Source organism: Diabrotica virgifera, chromosome 9 (genome assembly GCF_917563875.1).
Source record: "Diabrotica virgifera virgifera chromosome 9, PGI_DIABVI_V3a".
NCBI lineage: Eukaryota > Metazoa > Arthropoda > Insecta > Coleoptera > Chrysomelidae > Diabrotica > Diabrotica virgifera.
Window position 1 is genome coordinate 182,350,165 of NC_065451.1, and position 22,029 is coordinate 182,372,193.

Genomic DNA, 22,029 nt, shown 5'->3' on the forward strand with positions numbered 1-22,029 from the left:
AAAAATTTAAACGCAGAATGAAAAATTACTTTATTACCGAGGGCCCTTGGAATGAATTAAAAGTTTCTTTTGAATGAGATATTTGAAATTAAAAATCACACTAAATTTTCTCTTAGTTTTTCACCCCTGTAACTTATTAAAATAAACATTATAGAAGTTTTCAGGGACTTTCGGCCCTCGCTAATAACGTAACGGCTTAAAGCTGAAAGTTTGTACCCATCCCCTTAAAAAAAGTTCAAGTCTTCAAGTAGATATAGTATTTTAATTGGGTTGGAATAATAAATATAAATTTAAATATCATATCATTATATTTATTACGTATTTATATCTATGTAGTTATAGGTATATTATTATGTACAATGAAATAAGAGAAATTAACAAATTAAAGAAATTAAGGAAAATAATGATAATAGAGAGATATCGAAACTCTAAGTTAAAAGTTCCTTTATTACAGGATCTTTTAATAAAGGACAAATACAGGACATGTCTAATGAGAGTTATCGGAAACGCAGTTTTAAAGGAATCTCTTATTTTGACAAATGACACATTAAATATTTTTGTAAATATAAAAATAACTTATAAAATTCTATTTGTTGATAAAAACATAAATATAAGTGAAGTAAGACGCCTTTCTTTTCTTGTTTCTTCACATAATTTGAAAATTTGTCACATTTTTGACACGTTACGTCAAAATAAAGGATCCTTTATTAAAAGATTTTTGTCCTTAATTTTTCCTTAAATACAGGCGGCCTGTATTTTATTACAGGACAAAAATAAAGGACGCGATACTGCGCTTGCGTATATGTCAAAATAAAGGATCTTTTATTAAAGGACGATGTTAAATAGGGTTTCGATATCTCTCTAATAACAGTAAAAGATTAAAAGAGTGGTAGCAAAAATCACAATTAAAAAAGATAACATTATAAACAACAAGATAACATTATAAAAAATAACATAGAGAATAACAGAAAAATAAAATTTGAAGTTTAGACGGAAAAAAATAAATACAAATTACAACTCTATGTCACTATCGCTGTCATCTTCACTAGAATCGTCATCATCTAATGTTATAATTATTGGTTTAATATGTGAGGTTAATGTTCTGTAATGGTCTTCCGTTTTTATAACATGTGAAGCACAATTTTGCCACAGTGTTGGGGAAATATTTTACAAAAAAAAATTCCTTATGTGGGAATCGAACCAAGTACTAACAGGTCCGTAGCTAAATACACATACCGCTAATCTACGCAGACACTTGCTAGACAACGGCTATATTAGGTATAAACAAAACAAATTGGTAAGTAAAAATTGTAAAGAAAATTACTACATACTTAAATGTATTATAAAATTAATATATTCTTAAATTTTAGAAGAAACATTCGTAAATAGGTATGATTAATATCTATTAATGTTACTAAATGAAATATAAATATTTTGACGTTTCACAATTTGACAATTCACTTTTAACTGCAGTGACTTAAAATTTTTAAACTAGCATTTTTAACGCTCCTATGGAGTGCTATAAATTGCATTTTTAACACGTTTGTAGAAAAATATATTTAAAAACACTAATATATTCTTTCCACACCTTTTCTGGACTGATAAATACATAAATTAAAACATTTACTAACGAACTCCTTACTGCCTGTGTGCGCAGATTACTAAAATTTCACCCTCAATGAAATCGCGCCTAAAGAAGTATAACTTCAAAAAGGCAGTATAACTATGAACTAACCTTTGTTGTTTCTCTTCCCACAAATTTTAAAACGCAACAACCATACGTAACCCAACCGTCCACACCACAGCTGCCATATTGGATAATTTTTGACATGTCATTTGAACATCCAATCAGAACAAAGTTATAATGCGCATGCGCCCGGATCGTACGTTTTAACATATAAAAATTCACCCTCATATCGCGCGTAAAGAAGTATAACTTCAAAAATAAACACCACAGCAAAAGTAAACACCAATGTAAACTGGTATAATTAACTTACGTAAAAAATTATTTCAGCAGTATTTTGTATATAAATCATGTTAACTAATATTTATTTTGCTACCTGAATAAAATGTATACTTTTATACAGTGAGCACGTAAAGGTTGGAATAAATTCATTTTCTCTAAAATGGACGATTTTGGAAAAAAATACTGAAACAGGTCAATTTTTATTTTTAAATTACAACTTTTTGGCATATATACTATACTAGTGACGTCACCCATCTGGGCTTGACGACGTCATCGATGATTTTTTTAAATAAAAATAGGGATCGTGTGATAGCTCATTTGAAAGGTAATTCAATTCTCTATTCAGTAATATAAACATTAACATAATTATTTATACAGCGCGTCCAAAGAAAAAATTCGAATTAAATTTATTGCCCTAAAAAGAAGAATGTGTAATTTATTTAATTCAAAATACATTTTACTGCTATCAGAAAATAGGAAAAAATGATTATTTGGCAAATAAATATTGTTTTTTGCTTAAATTCAATATTAAAGCAGCCACCCACCAGCCTCGTGACAGTTTGAACATTTAATTTAAGCGAAAAGCCATGATTATTTTTCCAATAAACGTTTTTTTCTGTTTTCTGAGAGCAGTAAAATGTATTTTGAATTAAATAAGTTACATACATTCTTCTTTTTATGCCAATAAATTTAATCCAAAAATTTTTTTTTGGACACCCTGTATAAATAATTATATTAATGTTTATATTGCTGTATAAAGAATTGAATTACCTTGCAAATGAGCTATCACACGACCCCTTTCTGTTAAGGATGGTAACACAGGATGAATCTTATAATAATGATTATTTGAAGTATTCACCAATACTTTCCATCTGTCTTTCCAGTTATAGTTTATTTTTTCATTATGAAATTTGGTTAGATCCGTAACAGTGAAAATATATTCTTGTATACCAGAATGCGTGGAATTCTTAGCAAGCTCGTCTACTATTTCATTACCTTTTATCCCGCTGTGACTTTTTGCCCAAATAAATGTTACATTTTTGTTTCTAATTTTATGTTTAATTTCACATATCAGCTCACAGGTCTTACGATTTAATTCAATATTATTAAGTCCGCTAAGAACTGACTTAGAGTCCGAAATAATCACTCCATCTTGTATACCCTCGTGCTCCAGCCAATCCAGAGCTTTCCCAATAGCTACTGCTTCTGCGGTGTAAATAGAGCAATGCGAATGAAGTTTTATTTTAAATGACTTGTTTTTGGAAGGAATGTACACTGCAGACCCTACCTTTCCATCGTTAAGTTTAGAGCCGTCTGTGTAGATTATGGTTTTATTAGTGTATTCACTCAATATGGATTTCAATAAAGTGTTATTTAAATGATGAAAGGGTTGCCAATGCGAGTCCATTATACAATTGGATATGGTAATTGAGTCAATACTCGCAATCCTTAGTTTGTATTTTTATTAGTTGTTACATAATCGTGGGGCAACCGGTTTCGAGTCTTACAATATATGACTCATCATCAGGCCCAGTACAAAAAAGTCTTCTCAATACAAACTACAAGCTAAAAAACACAAAACGAGAGACATGTACACATATATACAAAACATAAAAACAACTTTGTCTTGGTTTTAATCACACACCATGAAGCCAAGCAACTGTGTAGTATTGAACTCAACCTTCCATAGTATGTAAAGATGAGACTTATTGTCATTGGGAGCGACCAATCTGATGAAAATTGCTTGGTATATAATTTTAATATATATACTACCATCATTCCTCAACTAGTTAAGGGATGATGGAGTTCTGACAAGATAGTATGCGATCAAAAGACATAATATAAGGTTATTTATTTTAGATGATTCTGAATATTTCGGAAATATAATATTTAGTTTTTTGTAAATCGTGTCAAAATCTAATTTATAAAGTGGCTTGACATAGTTTGTTGCTAATGTAACCGGTAAATCATTGGTTTCCAGAAAAGTATCCGCTAACGGTGGAGAATTTTTAATTCTCCAGTAATTATTTACTAAATTTTGAATAGATAACTCATACATACTCAGTAAGTCACTTGTTCTTGCTCTCAATTTTAGAACATGTTTGGTTGCCAATAAATTTCTACGATTTTTTAAAGGCAGTTCATTACTTTCAGCAAGCAGCAGCGGACATGGTGTAGATTTCATAGCACCCAGAGTTATTCTTAAACTTTTAAACTGAATACGATCTATTTTTAGTAGATGCGTATTGCTTGCTGAACCGTATAATATACATCCGTAATCCAGAATCGATCGCACGTAGGTCCTGTAGAACATCAATGATACTTTCGGATCGGCACCCCACTTTCTACCAGTGACACATTTTAGAAGATTTATACCTCTTTCACACCTTTTTTTTACATATTGGACGTGTTTCGACCATAGTAATTTAGGGTCTAAGATCATACATTTATACTCATTGACAATTGGTATATCATATCCTGACAGGTGTAAACTATCAGGTGTACGTATCCTATGTCTCGTAAATATCATGATGGCAGATTTTTCTGGAGATATTATTAGGTCATGGTTTTTAGTCCAGGTATCCACCAGCTTCACGATGTGTTCCAGAACCCTTACACAATCATCATATGAATCACGGATGGAATAGATGCATATATCATCGGCGTACTGGATACATTTTATGGAATCTGTAAAAATGCCGTGTATACTCGCTGAAAATATGTTGAAGAGAATCGGGCTTAATACGGACCCCTGTGGTAATCCTGTATGAGCTATTCTTGGACCATGTAACTGATTCATATGGTCTCTGATATATAAAGTTCTGTTGCTAAAAATATTTACTATATTAGCGGATAAATTTGTGGACAACCCCAGTTCGCATAACTTTGAATGCATTATTGTTAAATTAACACAGTCGTAAGCGCCTTTAAGATCTACAAAAAAACACGCTAAAAATTTATTTTTAGAAAAATTGAGTTGGATATCTGTTGTTAAGTGACTTATTGCATCTAATGTACCAAGACCTGATCGAAATCCGTATTGTGTACTTGGCAAAAGATTATAGTGTTCGACGGTCCAGTTAAGACGATTTTTAATTATTCTTTCGAAAGTTTTTGTTATACACGACAATAGAGAGATGGGTCGATAAGAGGTTGAAAGAGTTTTGTCTTTGTTTGGTTTAATAAAAAGACATATAATTGTTTCTCTCATTTTGTTAATGTAATTTCCTTCCAAAAGCCATTCATTAAATATTTTTATTAAGTACTTTTTAGCCTTGTCAGGAAGGTGGTTAATTACACTGTTCTACAAAAAAAAACTTTTTCTTTTTTTCTGACTATCTGGCACTTGATTATCAATGATTTTGGTCTCCTAAATTCAGATTTACTTTCAAAATTTCTCTATCAGGCACCGTTTTTGAGTAATTTGAATTTTTGTTTGATCCATTATTTTACAAAATACGCCAGTGGAATGAAAGACTCTTTAAGGCAGGACCAACTATACGCGGGTTAACTGATGCCAGCTATTATATATTACGAAAATATATTTAAAAAAAAAATTAAAAAAATATTTGTGCCCCCTACACCTTTCCTCCTTAGATACCCCACATGAGAATAATACACATTTTACGTATGTTTTTAACTGCTGTATATTTAACATGAAAACTAAAAAGTTTTTACAAAATATATTTTTTAATACTAATAGAATATATACAAAGATCGAAAAACATAATTTCACAACATTTTATTTTTTTCTTTTGTATTTATCGTCGCAGTCTCTTTTAAGATTCCAGCAGTAGTCTGCAAGCATTGACGGTTGCCATTTTCCCTCATACCTTTTTTCCATTGCCGCTATCTCTTGATGAAAGCGTTCTCCATGCTCATCTGATACTTTGCTGCAATCAACTGGAAAGTAGTCTAAATGGGAATGCATGAAATGAACTTTCAAAGACATATTACATCCCATATCTTTATATGCATTTAACATTTCCTTAACTACATCTTTATAGTCTTCAGAACGATGTCTTCCCAAAAACTGCTTACATACTTTCTTGAACGCAATCCAGGAACGCTTTTCTTTTCTAGACAAAAGTGTGTCGAAACTATCGTCTTTCATCAGATACCTTATTTGTGGTCCCACAAACACACCCTCTTTAATTTTTGCATCAGACAGGCGGGGGAACTTGGTAATGAGGTAAGCAAATCCTTGGCCATTTCTATCCATTGCTTTCACAAATTGTTTCATTAAACCCAGTTTAATGTGGAGCGGTGGTAAAATTACATCATTAGGGGCAACAAGAGATTCATTCGTCACATTTTTCTCTCCAACTATTAATTTTCTGGTTGGCCATACTGTTCTTACAAAATGTTCTTTTCGAGCACGACTATCCCACTCACATAAGAAACAACAGTACTTCGTATATCCTCCTTGCATGCCAAGTATCATTGCGATTATTTTAAAGTCTCCGCAAATTTTCCATTTGTGATCTTGATATTTAATTTTTGTTAATACATGTTGAAGCACACCATATGATTCTTTCGTCAAACTTGCATAACTAACGGGAACCGAAGATATTAAGTTACCGTTATGAAGTAAAACAGCTTTTAAGCTTGTTTTAGATGCATCTATGAATAGGCGCCAATCAGAAGCTTTATATGGTCTATCCAGGGCTGTCATTAGGCCTCTGATGTCCTTACAAAAGGTCATGATGTCATCTTTCTCAAAAAACTTGACAAAATCAAGCTCTCTGTCTCTATAAACTGTTACACGTGTGTTTGGCTGTAAAAGCTTCCATTCTTGCAAACGTGAACTCAGAAGCTCTGCCTTACTCTTACTTAGACCTAAATCTCTGACTAAGTCATTCAATTCACCCTGAGACAAAAGATGCGGTACTACGTGTTTAGAAGGCTCATATGTTGGGTCTGATGCAGACAAGGGCTCTTCATTCTTTGAGTTATTTCCCTCCGCAGAAGTGTCCAAAGGTGTTTCTGCTTCTGTTACTGGCATATTCTCAATTACACCACGGATTTTATCTTCATCACGGGGAACTGGTGGTACAGGAATTTCTGCATTATGAGGTACTGGTCGTATAGCAGAAGGTACGTTTATGGGGTATCCTATGTGTTGTTTAGACTTCCTGCTAGTAAAACCCCGTACATTTGTTAGACAAAAGTAGCAATCTGTAACATGATCCTTGGGCTCGCGCCATACCATTGGAACACCAAAGCCCATCGAAACAGGTTTTCCATTCCACCACTGTATCAACTTAACATAACAGTTCGCACAACAAAAATGTGGCGCCCATTTTTTATCCTGATCACCAATGGCACAACCAAAATATAGTTTGTAGGCTTTATGTACAACTGGAGACATTTGTTTTCTGTGTCTTTCAAAAATGTATTCACCACAAATATAGCAGAAACTGTCTGGGTTATTGCGGCACTTATAACGTGACGACATTTTCTCGGACACTTAACACACTTCACAACTTTCTATAAGAACGAATTAGATGAAACTAACCCCACCCATATTGTTACATTAGGTTTTATAAACTGCCATGCGCTCATGCGCACTGGGTTAGAGGTACCGCCTCCGCCTTGTCGAAAGTTCGTGCTATTATTATTAGATCCCTCTCTTTTGTATGTCCTATTGTGTTGTGAGGATTATAATAATCCCGAAAATATAGTTTTAGGTATATTTTTGCCCTTGGTTACTAATTTGGTAGAAATTACCAGGTAGATATTATCCTACATAATTGTATTTTAATTAGGGTCATTTTTACCTGAATTTTACCATAAAATACTAAATATCTCAAAATCTGTGCCTGATAGAGCAATTTAAATTACAGATTCTGATTTAGAACGAAAAGGTCATTTAGGATCAATCATCAGTAACCCAGAAAAAAAAATTTTGTAGAACAGTGTTATCGTATAAGTAATATAATCTGTTCCGGGTGCAGTAGATTTTGTTGATTTAATAGCTACGTCCAACTCTTGGATATTTATAGGATTTTCTAGTAATTTGAATTTACTAGGGTTGTATGATTTTACTTGATTTAATTCGTCTTGGACGTATGGTGGGGCGAACTTATCAAGAAACTCTTCTATTAACTCTTTTGAGATTGGTTGTGTTTTAGAATGATAATTTTTGTTAGCTAATTTATTAACAAATGTCCATATTTTACTGAGCGGTGTACTTTGATTGATGGTATTTACAAAGTTGATCCATGAAGTTTTTTGTTTTTTTGTGAATACAACCTTGCATTTAGCTTGCATGTGTTTAAATTTTAGATAATTTTCAAGATTTGAGATAAGATTGTACTCCCGAAAAGCTTTTTTTCGATGTGCTATTAAATTTTTACATTCATCGTCCCACCATACTGGAAGACAAGATTTTGGTTGGAATGATTTTTTAATACTCATGGAGGTATCTGCAGCTTCATTTATTGTTATTATTAAGTTATTAAACGTTTCCAGAGATGTAACATCTATTGATTGAATATCGGGAAGGCATGTTTCTAAGTGATTTTGAAATAGTGACCAGTCCGCTGAAGATTCTTTCCATTTTGTTGAGGAGTGAATTGTTATCGGAGTGTATTTCAAATCTATGGTGATTTGGATAGGGATATGGATTGTACCTAATGAGTCATTAAGGGGGTTCCAGGTGGTAAGACCTGTTAAATGAGGGGATATTAATGTCAAGTCTATCATTGAAGGTCGTTCGTTCGGTCTAGATAATTTGGTAGGTCTTCCATCATTAAGTAGTATTAAATTAGTATTGTCTAAAGCGTCAGCTAGAATGTTTCCCTGTGCACTGTCCTGTACAGAGCCCCATCTACAGTGATGACTATTAAAATCGCCACCAATTAGAACTCTGCTTTTAATTTGACCAAATAAATTTTCCCAATCTTTGGATAAGACATTTATTTTAGGAGGTTTGTAAACGCACACTATTGATAATTTTACTTGTTCTATAAAAACTCCGCAAACCTCTATGCTTGGATTATAATTAGTTTTGAATTTTATATCTGAAAAGGAAATATTATTTGCAACTAAAACAGCAATGCCACCATAGCCGTCACGTCGATCAACTCTAACAATATTAAATCCTTTAATATATAAGTTTTTATTTTGTGACAACCAAGTTTCATTAAGAAGAATGATATCAATTGTATGACTTTCTAGAAAATTAAGCAAATTAGTCTTTTGTTTTATAATAGATCGACAGTTCCACTGCAGAATATTAATTGCTCTACGATTCCCCATCACTATCGTTGTCTGACAAACAAGCTAGTATGTTTTTGATTTCATTTTGAGTGACATTTTGTAATTCAGACGAGACTAGTTTGAGGTCAATTTGTTTAATTATTCTTTCTAACACAAAAGGGATTTCTTGAAGAATTTGTAACTGTAATTTTTCTTTATATGCCATAAATTCATCCCGATAAGGGTTAGGTATTATAGGGAGTGGCACTGGTTTTTTTGATTGAGAAGATGAGGGAAATTGTGGAGAAGTTTTACATTGAATGGGAGATATGGCTTTTCTTTTAGGAGGATTAATACTTTTTTTAGGTTTTGGGACGTAGGAAAAGTTTCCTGTACTGTCATTTGCGACGGACGGGAGTTGAGGAAAATTATTTAAATTGCTAAGCACTTCATATTGATTGTGTGTCGTAATTTTGGCATACGATGGGTTTTTTTGCTATAAACTCGGCTTCTTTAAACGTGGTATTCTCAATGGCCATAATTTTTTTAATATTATATTGATGTTGATACGCTGGGCATTGTTTCGTTAAAGATGTGTGTTCGTTTGTTTTACAGTGTAGACAATATTTAGGATTACTACAGCTAGAGTTGTCTTCGTGATCTTTGCCACAATTTTTGCACAAGATGGATGTGGCCTTACATTGCCTCATAGTATGACCAAATTTAAAACAATTTAGGCACTGTACCACGGGGTATATATATATTGTTCAACTTGAAACCTTACGCAAATCTAGTGTAATATATTGAGGAATGATATTTCCTTCGAATGTTAAAATTACCATTTGTTTAGGAACAAAAACAACCTCATTATCTGAATCGATAATTTTTCTTTTCATACGTCTTACCTCGGTAATTTTTTGATCAGAAATAATATTATCTATCATATATTTTTCGTCTAAGAACGTGTCAATCTGCCTGACGATTCCCTTTCGGTGATTAAAGAACTTTGGAACAAATTTATTAGAAGTAATTATATCGTGATTGACTAGACTATTTGCACATGTATGAGTTTTAAAAATAACTTTAACTTTATTACGGCCTGCCGATTTTAAATCAATTACATCATGTTTAAAAACGCTAGTAATGAATAAATAATGACCTACTCGAACTGGTGATAATCTTTTAATATTCGGATCGATGGATTCGACTAATACAAAATACGGGCCTTTATCGGTTGATTTGTACCTATTATTTAGATCGAAACGAGTATTTACAGTATCCATATTTTCATCTTTATCTTTATCAGGGGGTGGCTTCTCGCCACCCGTAGAATCACTCATTTTAAAATATAAACAATCCTACCTTTGTTTTGTAGTTTTAACTATCGAAACAACTTAACTTGGTTTACTTTTTTGTAGAACCTATTAATGAGCACTTAACGATGTGTACACTATCGATGCTAGGACACGAATCCAAATACAATGTATGTATGTAAATTTTATATCAACTCTAACTTTTAGAAATTGATATGGTAACAACACATCACTGCCTATTGATTTCAAAGGCGGAGATTTAGAGGCAAACGCTAGATAAACAGCAAATATGTGTCTGAAGTAATATATTAAAGCTCGCTGAGTTAGGCTATCTTTAGCTTATTCTTTCCATTTCACTCCATTGTTGCTGGTAAGTAGTAAGTTATTAGTACTTGGTTCTGAATTTACCTGGTATTTACATTTGACCCAGTATCTTACCAAATTCTTTCCCCACTCGGGCAGACAATTCAAAGTGACCCTCGTGTTATGACCCAACAAAACAGGCCATGTCTAAAGTTACCCCTACGAAGCAATTTTAATTGCCGCTACGAAGCGATCTGTTTTTTCTTCGTTAGTAACTTTCATAAAATTTCTTACAGTTCTTTATACATATATGTATAGCTTAAACGCTTGAATAAACTTATTTTGGCTTGAGCTTTATCATGTATATTAGTAAGACATAAATTAAACTTAAAAATATAATCTATATGACGCACGCCATTGACTGACTATCTTTAATGATTAAATTAATATATTACTAATCATTAGGCGCGTTCCAAGTGACATGAAAACCGTCCTTCGTACTGCCCTCGTCATGCGCATTATAAAAAATGCGTTCCAAGCGAACATGAACGATGATTCGTATCGTACACTGTGTTGTTCCAAGCGATCCATGTACCGCTTCGAAATCGGTAACTGAACGGTCCTTTTGATACATGCCTTCAAGCAGAAACCATTTGTACTGACTTGCGCAGTTAGGATTGTTTTCATTTTTACTGGTGTCACTGCTATGAGAGCAGCTGATGATTCAATAGAATAATCCACAATTTACGCTATTAGTACCTGTGAATCTTGATTTCCGTTTAAATAATTATTCTTTTTTTTTCAAATTAATTTTAAAAATATGGATAATTTATTTTTTTTTTTTTCATAGAAGACAACGATTTTATGTCAGATATCGATTCTGAGGAAGATTTTGAAGTTGAAGTGATGTTTAATGAACATGTTAATTAAGAAATATTAATTTATAACCATCTATCACACTACTAGTGGTTCTGTGGTACTGGAACTGAAAATGGCTCAGGCGCAACTCGAACTTGAAATGGTACACAAATACGTTCCAAGAGGGTTACGTACTGGTAATCGGTTCGGGATCGAAAGAAAACCGTTCAAGGGCGATTCTGCGCATTAAAACAGTCCAATCGATTTCGTGGCGGTTCAAGGGATCGTACAAATGTGTCGTCTTGGAACGAACCTATTATATATTAGGCCCGTTCCAAGTGACATGAAAACCGTCCTTCGTACTGCCCTCGTCATGCGCATTATAAAAAATGCGTTCCAAGCGAACATGAACGATGATTCGTATCGTACACATTAGGTTTGTTCCAACACGACCAAGAACCGTCAGATTACCGTTTCGTTACTAGATAATTAACGTTCCATGGGTTCCATGGGAACGAAATAATACGTTCCATGGTACTGCGCAGGACGGTGATCGTTACATGTACGGTTCTCAGTCGTGTTGGAACAAACCTTATGTTGTTCCAAGCGATCCATGTACCGCTTCGAAATCGGTAACTGAACGGTCCTTTCGATACATGCCTTCAAGCAGAAACTATTTGTACTGACTTGCGCAGTTAGGATTGTTTTCATTTTTACTGGTCACTGCTATGAGATCAGCTGATGATTCAATAATAGAATAATCCACAATCCACGCTATTAGTATATACCTGTGAATCTTGATTTTCGTTTAAATAATTATTAATTCTTTTTTTTTCAAATTAATCTTAAAAATATGGATAATTTATTATTTTTTTTTCATAGAAGACAGCGATTTTATGTCAGATATCGATTCTGTGAAGATTTTGAAGTTGAAGTGATGTTTAATGAACATGTTAGAAATGATAATTTCTAACCATCTAGCAAACTACTAGTGGTACTGTGGTAATCGTACTGAAAATGGCTCAGGCGCAACTCGAACTTGAAATGCATTGAAATGGTACACAAATCCGTTCCAAGAGGGTTACGTACCGGTAATCGGTTCGGGATCGAAAGAAAACCGTTCAAGGGCGATTCTGCGCATTAAAACAGTCCAATCGATTTCGTGGCCGTTCAAGGGATCGTACAAATGTGTCGTCTTGGAACGAACCTATTATGATTGTGTGCTGGAACAATGCATCGTCTTTTTTAAATTTACCGCGCATTGGCTGTTACCCGTATAATTGGCAACGTTGGATCAAGTGTGCGAATTAACGTCTCGTCTACTGACATGAGTTTATTTTTCGTTGGCCTCGATTATTTTACACATCCACAAAATCTTAACACAGCCCGGAAACCTCAACTTTGACACGCAACTACTGTACACGTCAAAACAACTGTATCCGGTAAGTGATCTCCATCTTCCTTTTTCATTTAGTGTAAAGCATGGTGAGGTTCTATCTCAAATATTTTATTTTTTTATTTACGAATCGGTAGTATTTAATTCAAGTACTTTATTAAAATAAGTTCTAGTTAATTTTTACATAAAAATCATTTGGACGATGTCAATTATAAGCTTATACGTTTACACAAACTTAAAATACAAGTATGTAACAAAACATTTTTCTATTTCAGCCTTTCCAAAGGTTTGTAGAAACCGGCCGCGTGGCCGTTGTATCGGAAGGCCCACATAAGGGCAAACTTGTTAGTATTGTAGACGTAATCGACCAGACAAGGGTAAGTTTTTATATTTTTGTGTGTAGGTTAGGATCTAGCATGTTCATTGTTAAAGTTCTCACATGTGTATGTTTAAAACTCAGTTGATATTTTATTAAGATCTCATAATGGTTATTTGAATCGTTTGTGTTAAGTAATTTCTTTTTTTTTTAATTTTACGTGCATGTGACTAATAGCAAATTAGTTTGAACTTGGGTTCTTTTTTTTTATAATTCAAATTCAAACCAATAATGGAACTGCTATTGTCCAAGAGTGCACAGATGTATTTCTCTGTAGGTGTAGACTATGCACAATGCTTTGACTCAACACTTAGATCTAAAGGATTGTATTTTTTGAATTAACACATTTCTCTGTAGACTATGCACTACGCTTTGATTCCACACTTTACATCTAAAGGACCCTATTTTTGAATTAACATATGAGCAGGTGTGATGTTAAACTTTCAATAAACAGTTTTATCTGCTAGTTATTTTGTATTCTAATTGCTAAGGCTAGCCCTCCACTTGCGATTTGTAGTCTCAACTGTCTCACTGTAGATTGAACACAGTTTAATACAAGTAAATTGCTTTAACTCATCATTTGATCTTCTTATCCATAAACTGTCCCTTATTTTTCCTCCAAATATCTTCCTCAGGATTTTCCTTTCTCAGATCTCCAGTAAATTTTGTTCATTTTTTGTCATTGTCTATGTCTCGCTGCAGTATGTTACTATTGGTTGTATAGTTGTCTTGTAAACTGTATTTTTGCCCTTCTTGATAGAAACTTGCTTTTCAACATTACATTAAGTACACTTCTATTGCCTGCCATTATTCTAGCTTGTATTTCTTCTTTAATGACAGGTTTACATGCTATTATTGCTCCTACGTATGTAAATCTTTCTACCATTTTGAATTCGTATGATGTTCCTTTTTCTACTTCTACTTTAAACTTTTGTCCATTCCTGAACTGACCATCTGTCCACTCCATACATTTTGTTTTAGTTGCATTTATATACAGTCCCATTTTCTTTGCTGCTTTTACTATTCTCTGTACCATCTCCTGTAGCTCTTTCTTTCCTCTTGCCAGTAACACCACATCATCCACAAACGCCAAAACTTGGTGTCTTCTTTGATATATGAGTCCTCTATTGATTTTCGCTTCTCGCATTATTTTTTCTAGGAATAAGTTGAAGAGTAATGATGACAAAGGATCACCCTGCCTTAATCCTTCATTTACTATAATTTTTTCTGATGATTGTTTATTTTGACACTGTTTGCAACTTTCTGCTAACTCCCAATTCCTCAAGCGCCTCTTTTAATTTCATTCTCTTTATTCTATCGTATGCTTGTTGGAAGTCGATGAATAGCGCTATCGTTGGTAGGCTGTGTTCATAGCTTTCTGCTTGTAATTCTCTGATTATGAATACTTGGTCTGTTGTGCTTCTCCCTCTTCTAAATCCACACTGATATTCGCCTATTATATTTTCCGCTTCTTTTTCAAGTTTACCTTTTATGGATTTTGATAGTATTTTGTATACAGTATTTAGTAATGCTATTCCTCTGTAATTACTGCATTCGGTTTTGTCTCCTTTTTTATGTAATGGGCAGATAATTGCTTCCTTCCAGTCTTCTGGTATTCGTTCCTTTAACCATATATCTTTTATGATTTTGTGTATCCAATCATTCAGCAATTTTCCACCATATTTCATCATCTCTGCTGTTATATTATCGCTTCCAGGGCAATTGTTGTTTTTAAGTTTTTTAATGATTTCGTCGATTTGTTCTTTGCTGGGTGAACTATGTTCTATGTCTTCTAACTGTTCGTTTTCTGTCTCTGCTTCCATGGATTCACTTTGGTTTGGCTTATTCTTGCCATTTAGTAATTTGTTAAAATACTCTTTCCATCTCTACTATTTCTGCTTCTCTGCTTATATTATCCCCTGCTTTGTTTTTAACGAATATGGGTTTTTGCTGGTATCATCTTTCCATGTTTTTGGGACCTTGGTACAGGTTTTTTATTTCTGTAGTTCTCTTCTATTTCTTTTAGCTTATTATCTAAGTGTTTTCTCTTCTTTTCTCTCAACAACCTGTTTACTTTTCGTCTTTGCTCTATATATCTATTCTGCGTCTCTGTTGTTTCTTTCTTGATCATTTCCATCCTTAACACATTCGCGGTCATGACTGCATATGAAGTCATTTACTCCACAAGATTACGTGTATAAAATGACAGCGTGTCCGCGAATGTGTTAATGATTTCCTTAGTTCTATTTCTTTTTGGCATTCTGTGTCGAACCACTCCTTCCCCTTTTTAATCTCTTGTTTATTACATTCTTTTGCTGCTTTGTTCATTATTTGCTTTATGATTTCCCAGTTGTTCTCCATTTGTTCTTCTATTTGTATCTTCGTCATCCATCATGAATCCTGTTATTTCACATAACACATCCCAACATTAGGTGCCGCATTGAAGTTCTATAATCCATGTATATTATCTTTGATATGTAGTGTTGTACTACCATTCCATTACTGTATGACATTAAAAAAATGATTGTTTACACATTAAGAGTAAACAGTAGCGATCAACAGGTAGCAATAAAATATAACTTCGGGAGATAGTATCATAAACTTTGGCAACATTGGTAATCTTTGACATTATGTAAGATTAATATTATTGACAATTTAACTCATAGGCGTGCTAAATGGAAGTAACCGAAAACAATTTTGTTATTAGTAAATAAATATTTATAAAAATAAACCCAAATGGGTGAAAATTTTATGTTAACATAGGTATTTGTACGAAAAAATAATAATAAATAATAATTTCATTGTGAAGCGAAACGAGAGCAGTCTTATTTTATTTAGTTCATAGAGCGCCAAAGGCACTCTAGAACACCCTTTAACCCTTCTTAGGGTCCCATCAGAGGTGCATATTTCATTCTCTTTGAACTACTAAAATTCGGGCTACCGTTATCGGTTCACAACGAAATGATGGCATGAATGCCGTGGCGGTATCTGCTAAAGACGAACGAAAGTTTTACTTCTAATATTAACAATATCAAAAATAAAATAAAACTTAGAACTAGTCTTCTGGTTAAACCAATCGTGGCTTGTGGCTTCTAAAATTTGCAAGCCAACGAATTGCCGGAGCTAAGAAGGCCGAGGGAAATCTACCAGGTTAAGTCGTACTTCATGGAATGATTATTTATTATATTGATTAGTTCTACTCGTAATCTGAGTATTCGGAACTAAGCTTTGTTGGAATTTTACCGTGCTGGACAGGCGGGAAGTGAGATGCAGCCTGATAGATCTTCCTCGGCATTGTTAGCTCCTGCACTTTTTATAAAAATACATTTTCTTCAATTTTTTTATCCGATGCCTAGATTTTGTGTCATTTTGGAACTACTAATGAAATAAAAAATTTTAGTAGTTCCAAAATTACACAAAATCTAGGCATCGGATAAAAAAGTTTATTTGAAGAAATTGTATTTTTTTGTTCTTCTTAATGGCGGTACAGGCTCGTTTTTTTAATATTGTATTTAATTACAGAGTAATTTCCACATATTAATATATTTTTCAAATTGGGCCCTGTACCGCCATTCTTTATTTTATTACGAATACGTGTGCCAAATATCTCGAAAAAATATTCAAAATTACAGCCGCAATCTTGGAACGCGTTTTTGCTACCTGTTGATCGCTACTGTATCACCTTTAGCAAAAATAAATTTTTTCGGGTTCAAAAATTGCAATTTTTCGATTTTAAGTTCAACCGCGTTTATCTCGAAAACTATGCATCCTACGAAAAAACTTGTCAGAACAGTTTTTGCTTAGAATGACCCAAAAAATACAAAAAAAATGTTTTGTTTTGCGAGAAATCGCTGTTATGTAATTCCTCAAGTTATTTGTTTATAACAATCTTATCGACATCCGGATCAACTGTTACCCAACAAATTCGTGTTCTACGGGTCAAGATACATGAAAAAATCTTGGGTAAGACCATCTGAATAAAGGAGGCCGTTGTACCCCCTTGGCGACAGGACTATGAATATCTACCTAAAAAAAATTGGCATTTGTACTGTAGTCAGGATTTCTGTACCTAAACATAGATTTATTACGAATTTCATTTTCATGGGAAACAACTTTTCACACTTTTTTTTATGTTGAACAACAGTAGATTGCTTCTCATAGGTACTTACATTGTTAAAATTTGTGGTGGCTCAAATTTCGATGTTCTCATAATTTTGGCACGGCTTTTAATGGACTTTTTCTTGGAATTATTAGCTTTATTTGTCGTTTGATTAACTTTTCTCATTTCGTTAAACTATTGATAATATGTTAAAAATAAAATATCCTCCTAAATCTTTATACTCGCATTTGAATTCGAAATGTTTTTACGTAAAATATACTTACCTACCTACATAGAACTGAACTAAAACACAATTAACAACAATCTATTATTTCAAACAGGCCAACAACTTATACAACAACAACAAAAATATAATAAATAACTATCAATAAACACTATTTCCTATGAAACAACTATAACGAATTCTTAAATTAACACACTACTGCACTGGACTGATATCAATAAAGATGACAGAACAAATTAGAGAAAATCTGACGCAGGTTTGTCAAAATGACACTGATAATTTCTCTATGTTGCCTAATAATTATTTAGTTATAATATGTTCGATTTCTTGTTAGAAATAAAAAATTTTAGTAGTTCCAAGATTACACAAAATCTAGGCATGCGACAAAAAAGTTTATTTGAAGAAAATTTATTATTTTTTTCTTCTTAATGGCGGTACAGGCTCCTTTTTTCAATATTTTATTTAGTTATAGAGTAATTTCCACGTACTAACATATTTCTAAAATTGGGCTCTGTACCGCCATTCTTTATTATATTACGAATATGTGTGCCAAATATCTCGACAAAATATTCAAAATTAGAGCCGCAATATTGGAACGCGTTTGCTGCTACCTGTTGCTCGCTACTGTAGCCTCTTAATCAATTCATTCGGAATAAAAATTACAGGCTAATATAACTTTTTTAGATATCACTTTCCATTGTGAGTTCGTAATATTAATTCATTTAATTAAGACACCTTCGCTGCTTTTAGAGATAATTATAAACTTACGTTGAGTGAGTTACGAGGTCTATTTGTTTCGTAACGTAGCTAAAGTGTTCATTATAAAAAGTATGAGTTATTTATGATGATCCCAATCATTGATAGGAATTGCCGACTGATACATATCTGAAGCTAAATAATATACTGAAATTACTATTTTTTAATTAAAATATACTAAAGATCTAGTCCAGACATGTAATGCTCTTATGCTTTGTAGGTTTTAGTTGATGGCCCCAATAGCAATGTACCCAGAGGACAGCTTAGGTTAAATGAATTGCATTTAACAAAGTTCCGCATTAGGTATCCATTTTCAGCTCCAACTCGTGTTGTAAGAAAAGCATGGACTGATGCTAAGATTGATGAAAAATGGAATGAATCCGTCTGGGCCAAAAAAGTAGCAGCCAAGGAAAAGGTAATATTTATTCTGTAAACTATTATTACTACAATAGTATATCATTCAACGAGCAGTTAATGATTGCCACTACTCACGATGATGAAGTTTGAGATATGAGCCTAAGGTGAGTGTAGTAATTCATCAGAGTGAGTAATAGCCATTACATGCATGTAGAACACTATACTTTTTCTACAACCTTCTATTTTTATTAGTAGAAAAATGTAATTATCAACTTGTACTTTCAATTAAAATCTACAAAAACAAATGTAGTTCACCAATAGTATGCAGCTGGATAATTGGTTGCCTAGTATTAGGAGGCATATAATATTGTTACAATAAATGTAAGTAAAATAGGTGTATTTCTGTTAGAGAATCAAATTCAAACATTGCAAAGTAATAGCAAACAAGCTCATGTATTGCAATGACAGTCTGTTTCGACCTTACTATCTGTCACTAGGCATGCATCAGTTTATTACTTAAACTCATGAGTAATGAACTTTACTCACGGGTAAAGTAATGGGTGTTATTTTTTCAAAAATAGTGAATAATGAGCATGTTATTAAAGGATGATAAAAAAAATAATTACTAATTTAACCTTCGTAATGAGGTGAGGGGTGCAGCTGCACCCCAGACCTCGTTTTTCTCACCTATCTTTTTAATAATTTTTATTTTTGTCCATTTTTTTATTTGCATTAAATTCAATTCTAAATGCACTCCACCCATTACAGCACTTAAAACTCTTTGCATTTAAGTGTTTTTTGGAAAAATGACTAGGGTGCATAATATGATGAAAATTTCATATCCTGAATTGGATGTTTCTTATGTTCCACCTGGAGCTACGGGACAAGGTCAGTGTTGCTTATGTCGCAGAAAAAAATATTTTTTTTTTTAAGAAGAAATGAGTACTTTGTTAAATTATGTTTTATAGTTTAATAAGCAAGTCCTATTTATCTTTCAAATCAATTTCCCCGACGTTCACATATGAAAAGCAATGGATATACGGATGGGGTGCAAATGCACCCGGCACCGTCATCTACTTAAGAATCTAAGCACCGCTTTACAAGGGTTAACAATTTTTTGCTGTCAAATGTATATAAAATTTTCATTAAGGCAACACCATACAATAATGTAAATAAACTTGATATAAGTTACCAAAAAAAGTACTTACGAAAAAATTTTAATAGTTAATAGCAGATAGTAATTTGTAAAGTAACTCATTTTATTATATCATATTTGACAGGGCTGTTTTATTTAATATTTTGTGCATTTCAAAGACTACCAAAAAGGATTGATGTGCTCATTACACAATTTTTATTTGGTAATGTTTGTCTAGAGATTAATTTATATTTTTAAAATTTTCACAAAAAGTGCACGTAAAATAAATATACATGATGATCCTAATTTTTGATAGGAATTGCCGGCTGACACATATCTGAAGCCAAATTTTTTTCTGAGAACTCTCAAATAAAACTTATCTTAAAAAGACTTTAAGATTATGTTATTAATATTGTTTGTGTTTTTTTCAGAGATCACAACTTACAGATCTTGACCGGTTCAAACTTCGTAGGGCTCGTTCACGAAGAAACCACATCCGTACAGCTACTTTCCTTTCTTTAAGGAAGGCCGCATCAAGAAACGGTTTCCTCTATGGTAAAAAGAAGATGGCTAAAGGAGGTGACAAACCTAAACCAAGCAAGAAGGCGAAGAAAGAAAAGCCTGCATCCAAGAAGAAATAATTTTTAGATTAAATGACAATATATTTGTTTAAAAAACTGTTCTGTGTTTGTTTTTAATATACCATCATTAACTATTATTCACTTTCAAATACTTGTGATACTCATTGTGATACTTTTCTTCATTCACTTTTTATAGAACTCTTAATGACTTCATTCACTTTTTATAGAACTCTTAATGACCTTTTAGTTTTACGAAAATGTAGAAGAAATTAAACTATAGGGTGTTTTTTTTTTACAATATTCAAGGGTCCAAAACTGTTAGGATATTGGACTTGTTAGTATGCACAAGAAAAGGTGATTTTTAGATGTTAACAAAATATTTTTTTTATATAAATAACAACTGGGTCGATAATAACCTATATAACATAATAATGTCCATTTTCAATAAAAAAGCTCTTTTCGACAGTTTTCGATATATTGGGAAAAATTGATTTTCATTAAGTAACTTCAAAGGGCTGTAACTTTTTTATTTGTACTATGGTAAGTTAGGTTCAATCAAATTTTTGGTCCCAGAATATGTGAATAAATTGATGACCTGTATTTTTGTTACACCCTCTATAATCAAGTTATAAATGCTGGTATAACTACAATTTGATTGAATTAAAATGAATCCCACTAAATCAAAAATTTCCGAGAACCATTGGACTTTCTCATAAGTCAGGAACATCCCTTCGAGTAATGTCACAACCACCACAGCTTCTAACAGAAATATCCATGATTGCTCCAAGATCTAGATTCATGGGGAACTTAAGTCCTAACCCCCGCACCTCGAAAAGTTATAGCTTAATATTCAAGAAAAACCAAATTTCAAAGAACCCAATAGCATGCCTAGCATATATTCCAGGCCAAACCAGCATCCATATTCCAAGAAAGGTCCAACAATACAGAAGGCAGACTGCAAAAATGTTATTAAAATCTCTTAACCCTTTCACTGCACATGCACATTGTCGCTGTAATTGTCTAGCGCTAGTTCAAGGTAGACATAAGTTGACGAGTGTATAGCATACATATCGGGACTTCTAAAAAGTTTGTTCGTTTCGGATTTTTTTTCTCGCATTTAGGATTTTTTTCTCGGTAGATTAATATGAATGATGGATGGCAGGACCGTCATGCATTAAAAATGCCGCCTCTTGGACGTGGTGGGGCCCAAAAAAACGCATTTTTTTAAAATCGTTTCGTAAAATTTTTGTAACGACTCTAGTGGCGCCGCACACTTGTGAGGGGGCGGCCCTGCCTCTAGGCAGGTCTTACAGCAACATGTACCAGTGAATGGGTTAATAAAGCTCAAGTGGTGCCTCACAATTAATATACAAAACGAGTTGCAGAAGACAAACCCACAAATTAAAAAGGGAACTATAAAATCAACTGAAACCTTTAAATAA

The 22,029-nt window shown here is 33.1% G+C and overlaps 1 protein-coding gene across 1 annotated transcript; it reads left to right on the forward strand.

Annotated features, from left to right (window-relative positions):
* Positions 1-13,047: 13,047 nt before the first annotated feature.
* Positions 13,048-20,684, forward strand: LOC126891887 (60S ribosomal protein L14). Its single transcript, XM_050661226.1, has 4 exons — positions 13,048-13,128; positions 13,315-13,416; positions 18,735-18,929; positions 20,438-20,684. Exons 1-4 carry the CDS (start codon positions 13,126-13,128, stop codon positions 20,645-20,647), a joined length of 510 nt encoding a protein of 169 aa, XP_050517183.1. The 5' UTR covers positions 13,048-13,125; the 3' UTR covers positions 20,648-20,684.
* Positions 20,685-22,029: the final 1,345 nt, after the last annotated feature.

Coding starts and splice junctions, on each gene's coding strand:
- LOC126891887 (XM_050661226.1), top strand. Junction 13,417..18,734: donor ACGTAATCGACCAGACAAGG/GTAAGTTTTTAT, acceptor TATGCTTTGTAG/GTTTTAGTTGATGGCCCCAA. Junction 18,930..20,437: donor AAGTAGCAGCCAAGGAAAAG/GTAATATTTATT, acceptor TGTTTTTTTCAG/AGATCACAACTTACAGATCT.